This window comes from Bison bison, unplaced genomic scaffold (assembly GCF_000754665.1).
Source record: "Bison bison bison isolate TAMUID 2011002044 unplaced genomic scaffold, Bison_UMD1.0 scf7180017864309, whole genome shotgun sequence".
In the NCBI taxonomy this organism is placed as follows: domain Eukaryota; kingdom Metazoa; phylum Chordata; class Mammalia; order Artiodactyla; family Bovidae; genus Bison; species Bison bison.
This window is the reverse complement of record NW_011494881.1, coordinates 4,419,074-4,428,370: the sequence shown is the minus strand read 5'-3', so window position 1 is coordinate 4,428,370 and position 9,297 is coordinate 4,419,074. Positions and strand designations below refer to the sequence as shown.

The 9,297-nt window shown below is 41.2% G+C and overlaps 1 protein-coding gene across 1 annotated transcript in view; it reads left to right on the top strand.

The window, feature by feature from the left end:
* Window positions 1-9,297, top strand: part of PPA1 (pyrophosphatase (inorganic) 1) — a 39,547-nt gene that overhangs the window by 17,750 nt on the left and 12,500 nt on the right. Inside the window, exons 3-6 of the mRNA XM_010852223.1 lie at window positions 1,699-1,752; window positions 2,568-2,687; window positions 5,794-5,880; window positions 6,749-6,875. Of these exons, the coding sequence (XP_010850525.1) occupies window positions 1,699-1,752; window positions 2,568-2,687; window positions 5,794-5,880; window positions 6,749-6,875 (388 nt within the window). The remainder of the gene's footprint in view (window positions 1-1,698; window positions 1,753-2,567; window positions 2,688-5,793; window positions 5,881-6,748; window positions 6,876-9,297) is intronic.

The following is a 9,297-nucleotide window of genomic DNA, read 5'->3' as shown; positions in this document are numbered from 1 at the left end:
ACTGAGGAATTGATGCTTTTGAACTGTGGTGTTGGAGAAGACTCTTGAGAGTCCCTTGGACTGCAAGGAGATCCAACCAGTCAATCCTGCAGGAAGTCAGTCCTGAATATTCATTGGAAGAACTGATGCTGAAGCGGAAACTCCAATACTTTAGCCATCTGATGCGTAGAGCTGACTCATTTGAAAAGACCCTGATGCCGGGAAAGATTGAAGGTAGGAGGAGAAGGGGATGACAGAGGAAGAGATGATTGGATGGCATCACCGACTCGATGGACATGAGTTTGAGCAAGCTCCCGTGGATTTGGTGATGGACAGGGAAGCCTGGAGTGCTGCAGTCCATGGGGTCACAAAGAGTCAAACACAACTGAGCAGCTGCACTGAACTGATTTTATCTTCAGTGTCAGGCTTCTTGTCTTTTTGATGAGTACCTGATTTTTTAAACAGCTCCCCTTGTAGCTCAGCTGGCAAAGAATCTGCCTGTAGTGTGGGAATCCTGGGTTTGATCCCCGGGTTGGGGACATCCCCTGGAGAAGGGAAAGGCTAACCACTCCAGTTCTAGCCTGGGGGATTCCATGGACAGTATAGTCCATGGGGTTGCAAAGAGTTGGACATGACTGAGTGACTTTCAGTGATTTTAAAAAAAGACAAGAAGTTTGACACTGAAGGCAAAATAACTATGTTCCAAAAATATTTTAACCATACCTGATTTTTAAAAGGCTTCTCTGCTGGCTCAGATGGTGAAGAATCTGCCTGCAATGCAGGAGACCTGAGTTCAATCCCTGGGTTGGGAAAATCCCCTGGACAAGGGCATGGCCACACGCTCCAGTATTCTTGCCTGGAGAATCCCATGGACGGAGCATCCTGACGAGCTGCAGTCCATGGGGTCACAAGGAGTCGGACACGACTGAACAACTAACATTTCACTTTTTATTTTATCTCCAGTGCCAAACTTCTTTTGAGGAGTACCTGATTTTTAAAATTAGCCAAATTGGGGTTTCCCTGGTGGCTCAGTGATAAAGAATCTTTTCTGGCAATGAGGGAGACATGGGTTTGATTCATGGCCCAGGAAGATCCCACATGCTGTGGAGCAGCTAAGCCCGTGCCCCACAGCTGCTGAGCCTGTGCTCTAGAGCCCGGGGGCCACAATTACTGAGCCCATGTGCCGCAGCTACTGAAGCCCGTGTGCCCAGAGCCCGTGCTCTACAAAAGGAGAAGCCCCTGCAATGAGAAGCCGGAGCGCCACCACTAGAGAGTGCTCCCACTCACTGCACCTAGAGAAAAAGCCCGTGCAGCAGTGCAGACCCAGCACAGCCAAAAATAAATAAAGTTATTTTTAAAAACATAAAAACAGCAAGATTGGGAGAATAATGTGGGTGGGTAATCAAGCTGATTGATTTTGTTTGTTCTGATTTGGGGTTTGTCTTATAAACCGCCTCTGAGATAGAAGCTTTTGATAGATTACTCAAAAGCATTTTGAGTAATTGCACTGTTGCTGGAGGAAACGCATAGCTTTTGGAGACGGTTGCTTTGCAGATGGCCCTCCTCAGAGACACAAGTTCTGCTGTTTAAAACTGTTTTCTTTATAGGAACATTCTTTGCATTCCGTCCTTACAACATTTTATTAAGAAACTCAGTATGTTTATTGAAGGGAGAGGACAGAGGAGCACCAGTGACCGTCTCCCCTTCTCTGTTTTTCAGGAAGTGTTTCACATGGTCGTTGAAGTGCCGCGCTGGTCGAATGCAAAAATGGAGGTATGTTTCAGCTTTGCTAGTCAGATACGGGATGTCAGTTTTGCTCTGGTCACACCGAGTTGCTCAAGGGTTAAACAGCTGAAGTCCAAGGCTGTCGTCTTTCTAGTCCCAGTCGGTTTTCCAGTTGTGTCTCCCCTTGCCTGCCTGTCTTCCTTCCGTGCCCCAGCTAAACTCAACCATTTATTCTGTACAAATACGCTGCACTTTTTCCTTTCCCACGCCTTTGCTTCTGGCACTCCCCAAACCCAGAATCACCTTTTGCTCTTCTGTCTTCTCTCTTTAATTCCTTTGTTGACTCCTCCATGTAGTTAACAGGCTTGCTTCAGTCAGCCCAGCCATAAAAATAATTTTATTGGAATTTCTGTCACATTGTATTAATTTATTCTGATGACACCTAATAAATTTGGCTTTTTGTTGTGGATATCCATAATATTTGCTATCACCTAAGCTTTTTGACAGTAATAAAACTTTATATGTAATAGACAAATATTTGACTAATTCTAAATGCTTTAAAGGAAAGCTGAAGTTAGATATTTTCTCAAATGTTAGGATTTATTCTAGCTAATTTTAATTTTTGCTTTCTGGAATTAGTAAATGTTCTTTTCCCCATCTTGTTCGTTCCTGTGTACCTCAAATAAATTTTCCACTTACAGGCTGATTATGATGAAACTTTTATTTTAAATTATGAAAGTGTTCAGAGTAAAAATATATCATGTAAATGGAACTAAGGGATGCCTATTTCATAATTCCTTAAATCCCTATTTGAATAGTATTTTAGATACAAATATACAATGATTTGAAATTTTTTGTTTTAGATTGCTACAAAGGACCCTTTAAACCCAATTAAACAAGATGTGAAGAAAGGAAAACTCCGTTATGTTGCAAATCTGTTCCCGTATAAAGGATACATCTGGAACTACGGTGCCATCCCTCAGGTCTGTCTCTCTGCAGTTGTGAGAAGTGTACTTTTCAGCTTAGCTTATGAAAATTTAACCTACTACTTAAAAAATAGACTTAAATACCTATAAAAAGTTGTTCCTATCAGATCAGATCAGATCAGTCGCTCAGTCGTGTCCGACTCTTTGCGACTCCATGAATCGCAGCACGCCAGGCCTCCCTGTCCCTCACCAACTCCCGGAGTTCACTCAGACTCATGTCCATCGAGTCAGTGATGCCATCCAGCCATCTCATCCTCCGTCGTCCCCTTCTCCTCCTGCCCCCAATCCCTCCCAGCATCAGACTCTTTTCCAATGAGTCAACTCTTCGCATGAGGTGGCCAAAGTACTGGAGTTTCAGCTTTAGCATCATTCCTTCCAAAGAAATCCCAGGGCTGATCTCCTTCAGAATGGACTGGTTGGATCTCCTTGCAGTCCAAGGGACTCTCAAGAGTCTTCTCCAACACCACAGTTCAAAAGCATCAATTCTTCGGCGCTCAGCCTTCTTCACAGTCCAACTCTCACATCCGTACATGACCACAGGAAAAACCATAGCCTTGACTAGACGAACCTTTGTTGGCAAAGTAATGTCTCTGCTTTTGAATATGCTATCTAGGTTGGTCATAACTTTCCTTCCAAGGAGTAAGCGTCTTTTAATTTCATGGCTGCAGTCACCATCTGCAGTGATTTTGGAGCCCAGAAAAATAAAGTCTGACACTGTTTCCACTGTTTCCCCATCTATTTCCCATGAAGTGGTGGGACCGGATGCCATGATCTTCGTTTTCTGAATGTTGAGCTTTAAGCCAACTTTTTCACTCTCCACTTTCACTTTCATTAAGAGGCTTTTTAGTTCCTCTTCACTTTCTGCCATAAGGGTGGTGTCATCTGCATATCTGAGGTTATTGATATTTCTCCCAGCAATCTTGATTCCAGCTTGTGTTTCTTCCAGTCCAGCGTTTCTCATGATGTAATCTGCATATAAGTTAAATAAACAGGGTGACAATATACAGCCTTGACGAACTCCTTTTCCTATTTGGAACCAGTCTGTTGTTCCATGTCTGGTTCTAACTGTTACTTCCTGACCTGCATACAAATTTCTCAAGAGGCAGATCAGGTGTTCTGGTATTCTCATCTCTTTCAGAATTATTCCACAGTTTGACTGCGATCCACACAGTCAAAGGCTTTGGCATAGTCAATGAAGCAGAAATAGATGTTTTTCTGGAACTCTCTTGCTTTTTCCATGATCCAGTGGAGTAGATTATAAAAACATAGGGGGTAATTAACTCATTTTAATACTTCCTTAAATAACTTATTTTCAAGATAAACTAAAAGGTAACTATTTCACATTTGAAAGTTTGTTCTTCTCTGAAATATCTATTTTTTTTTTGAACATGGACTGGTTATAAACTACACAAATTCTTTCATTACAGATTGAGTAGCAGATCTATTGCGAAACTAGAGCTTAAAAGCACTGATTTTTTTGCACCATCTGGAAGAGGGTACAAATCCTAAGTCTGCCAGTTTCTAGATTTCCTAACTTGCTTCTGCTTCTTCCTCCCTGAGATGGTAATATTCCCCCCTGAAATATTCTAGTGCATAGCTCATGTGGCTGTTTGAGGAATCAAGCACTTAGAACCTGGGACATGTAAGTTCTCACAGCTGTTGACTTTTATCTCTGTCATCCAGATTTCTCCTTTGTGGTAAAGTAATAATGGAGTTCTGTTTTCCTAAGCAGTCGTCCCTTTGAGGTGAGGGGATATCTGCATTGTTTACCAGTTTATCCCTAGCACAACAGCAGTGTGTATAGGCTCTTATTTCATATTTGAATAAAGAATCACAAGAATTCAGTATACATTACTGAGTGTATACTAAATTCTGGTTTGATTAAACCAACGCTGTGACACTTAAGATTTCTAAATATTCAGTTTATTTTCTTCCTGCTGATAGTTTGTTTTTATTAACCATTAAGTCTACTAAGTGGAATCTACTATGAAACAACCTGTAAGTTACTAAAACATAGGGTAAACCCATCTAGCTTGTGAAGTGAAAGTCACTCAGTCATGTCCGACTCTTTGCGACCCCATGGACTATGCAGTCCATGGAATTCTCCAGGCCAGAATACTGGAGTGGGTAGCTGTTCCCTTCTCCAGAGGACCTTCCCAACCGAGGGATTGAACCCAGGTATCCCGCATTGCAGGAGGATTCTTTACCCGCTGAGCCACCAGGGAAGCCCGTCTAGCTTGGGAGGTAATCACCGAGTCTAAGCACAGCACCTCACCATGTGCTGCGGTTGATTCACTGTTTAGCCTTGAGACGTCGTCCCTCTGGGAGAACATTGCTGTAGGTACCTCACTCTTCTGTAGGTTGAATTTGGTTTTGTTGGGTCTGGTCTTCTTTTCCCCATCACTTTTATCTCCCTGCCTTTACTCCAGCTGAGTAAGCAAACAAATCCAAGAAATGTGTTCTGGGTTGGGAGGGAAAAGAACCAAAGCAGCAGCTGCACTTCAAACTGGACTTCCTGGCGAGCACAGCCCGTCCTTTCCCCGGCGCCGGGCTCTGTGAGCACTCTGCCTCACAGTTTAGCAGGAAAGAAACTCGGCCGTTTACATTTTCAGCAAATCCTGCTTAAATTTCTCATTCTTGATCCTGACCAGTGATGGCATTTTTGCCATCAGCACATGTCATTTCCATCTTGATATTACCTGTCTCTGCTTGGAGACATCTTTTAAAGAAAAGTCTAGTTAATAGAATAAGTACTAAGAGTTCACCAAAGCAGTTTTCTTTGAATACATTTTTTTTAAGTGAACATCTGGGTCTACATTTGTGTTTGCGTATTGTCTCAGTTATTAGATAGTTGGGTTTTTTCTGTTTAAAATAGTATCATTATCCATTTTAAAGCTTAACAGGAGCCCAACATTTAATTAAGGTTATTGTGGTAGTTAAGACATGAATAAAGGATTCATTTTAATGAGGAATAAATAGCTGAAGATTCCTATTTTGCAGAACGATCACGGGATGTTATCTTTTAGTGCCAACATGATCTACTTTTGTCATTAACACATATAGGAATAATACACTCTGACGTTTTATTTTTATTTTTTTTTAGACTTGGGAAGACCCAGGACACAATGACAAACACACTGGCTGTTGTGGTGACAATGACCCAATTGATGTGTGTGAAATTGGAAGCAAGGTAATAGAATCTGACATATTTTTCTTTAGTGTTGAGATGAGAGCAATGAAATCTACAAAGTTCTTACTTTAAAAAACATTGTAAATAAAATACATGAATATCAGTGAAGTAATGATGTCTCTTTGGGTGATAAAAGCTTCCATTCCATTCTAAGCATTTGTACATTATAATTTGTAATTTAAACCTAGCCTAGGAAAAGATGTGTAGTATACGCATGTGTGTGGAAGAACTAGACATGTTCTGCATTGCTTTAAAAGGCAGATGAGGAGTCAGTGGATGAAGGGTACCGGGAGGCAACAAGGCAAACCCTGCCTCAGGATTTGGAGTGATTAATGAATTGGCCCCATGGGGCTTAAATAACCCCACATGTTGGGGGTTTATGGTAGGGATTCCTCTATCAAGTAGAGTTGCTCTACGGTTCTAGCTATGGTTATTTTCCTTTTTTTTTTTAATGGTTATTTTCTTTATGATCTTTCCCAGCCTCAAGAAAAGAGTAAGCAACTGAAAAGAAAGTTGTCATTCAGTTGCTTAAGTCATAAAGTTCAGGCTTATTGTATGACTTACCTAACTCAGTGTCTTCTATAAAATAAAAGGTAAAGAGGGTGCATTAAAATAGGTGTTTGAAACAAACTCTGGAGCACTTATTCTTCAGCACAAGCAATGACAGTTTAAAAAACATGAATCACCCTCAACTCTGATAGGATTAGTGGACATTCACTTGTTTAGCTTTTTAAAAATTCCTTACAGGAACCATCTTAAGTTTGTAGAATTTTGGCGTCTTCCTCATTTCCTATTATCCACCAAGTAAAACTCTTCTTCCAGAGTTTGATTCTGTAGTTTTGACCTAGCTGTGGTTTTTGACTCTCAGGTGTGTGCACGAGGGGAGATTATCAGAGTGAAAGTTCTGGGCATTCTGGCCATGATTGACGAAGGGGAAACCGACTGGAAAGTCATTGCCATTAATGTGGAAGATCCTGATGCAGCCAATTACAATGGTAAGAAAATATGTAGGGTCTGAACCTGACCCCGTACGAGACTTGCCCTGTAATGACAGTCGTTAAGCCCACGCCTTCAAACTGTTAAAGGACGGAGGAGCAAGACATTTGACAGCAGAGCACTGTGATTCCTGCTGCTGAACTCCTGTGGTTAGCTAACTAAGTGTTCTCCTTCATTCCAGGAAAGAAGAAATCTGGTAGTTTGTCTTTCCTGTTTTCTTCTTTCCTTTTCCACATGCTAGCACTTATTTGCTCTATTTTTAAAAAATAAAAAAATTGAGATATACATGCCACATGTCATAAAATTCATCATTGTAAAGTTTCCAGTTCCATGGGTTTGATACACGCGCTAGGCTGTTAACCGCCACCACTATCTGATTCTAGATCATTTTTACCATTCCAAAAGAAAATCCCACATGCGTTAACAATCACTCCCTATCTCCCCTTCCCTCAGGCCCCGGCAACCACCTACCTATGGCCTGTCTCTATGGATCTGCTTGATCTGAACATTTCACATAAATGGAGTCACATGATATCTGACTTCCTTCACTTAGCATACTGTTTTCAGGGTTCATCTACATTGTGAGGTGTATCAGTGCTTTATCCCCGCCTTTTTTGGTGGTAAAATTAACATAACATTCACTGTCTTGACTATTTTAAAGTGTAGAATTCAGTGGCATTTAGTACATTCACAGTGTTGTGCAACCATCACCACTTACCTCATTTCAGAACATCCTCATCACCCTGAAGGAAAACCCTGTACCTTTAAGTACTTAGTCACCCTGTTCCCTCCTCCTCCGAGGCCCGACATCACTGACTGTTTACGTCTCTGTGAATTTGCCTATTTTGGATATTTCATATACATGGAATTGTAAACTGCATGGCCTTCTGTGTCTGGTTTCTTTTTACTTAGGTTTTCTAGGTTTATCCATCTTGTAGCATGTATTAATACTTATTTTTTTAATGGCTGAGTTATATTCTGTGGTGTGGATATATATCGTGTTTTGTTGATCCATTCATCTATTGATGGACATTTGGATTCTTTTTGGCTATTAGGAATAGGCTGCTGCTATGAACATTCCTGTGTAAGTTTTTGTGTGGACATGTATTTTTAATCCTCTTGGGTGAGCAAGCTCCAGGAGTTGGTGATGGACAGGGAAGCCTGGCGTGCTGCAGTCCATGGGGTTGCAGGGTCAAACACAACTGCGCGACTGAACTGACTGACTGGATGTATATACCTAAGAGGGGGGTTTCTGAGTGAAATGGTAACTCTTAATGTTTAGCCCCGATGGTGGTTTAGTTGCTACGTCAAATCCAGCTCTTGCAACCCCTTGGACTGTAGCCCACCAGGCTTCTCTGTCCATGGAAATCTCCAGGCAAGAATTCTGGAGTGGGCTGCCATTTCCTTCTTCTGGATCTTCCCGACTCAGGGACTGAACTGGGGTCTCCTGCACTGTGGGCGGATTGTTCATCAACTGAGCTACCAGGAAAGTCCCATGTTTAGCCCCTGGAGGAACTGCCAGATTTTTCCCAAAGCAGCTGCACCATCTTACAGTCTTCAAAGGCTTCCAATTTTTCTACTTCCTTGCCAGCATTAGTTACTTATCTTTTTAAAGTATAGCCATTCTAATGGGGTGTATCATCATGTTTTTGAGCTATAAGAGCACTTCTATGTTTTGGATGCTAGACCTTTATCAGATGTATATGATTTGTCTGTATTTTCTTCCATTTTGTGGATTTGTCCTTTTGTTTTCTTAATGGTGTCCTTTGAAGTACTCATGGTTTTTATTTTGATGCAGTCTATTTTTTCTTTTATTGCTGTGCTTTTGGTATCATATTTAAGAAACCATTGCCTAATCTAAGGTCACAAAGTTATTTCCTTCTAAGAATTTTATAAATTTAACTCTTACATTATTCCTTTCTGTTGTTATTTTTACCTTTCAGAGTATCATCTCACATATGTTTAAATATGTGCATATTTGCATATATATATACAAACTCATTTAAAAAGGACTCAACACCAACCCTTTAATAGTGCAATGGGAAAAAAAGATGGAGACTGACTTTTTCTTTCAGATACTTCTGTATTATTTAAATTTTATACATTGAGAGTGCATTCCTTCATTTAGTCTTGATCCTGTTGATCACTGTGTCCATTTTCACACGTGCTGTTTACACAAGAGTTCAGTTCAGTTCAGTCACTCAATCGTGTCTGACTCTTTGTAACCCCATGGACCACAGCATCCCAAGCCTCCCTGTCCATCACCAACTCCCGGAGTTTACTCAAACTCATGCCCATTGAGTCTGTGATGCCATCCAACCATCTCATCCTCTGTCGTCCCCTTCTCCTCCTGCCCTCAATCTTTCCCAGCATCAGAGTCTTTTCAAATGAGTCAGCTCTATGCAACAGATGGTAAAAGTA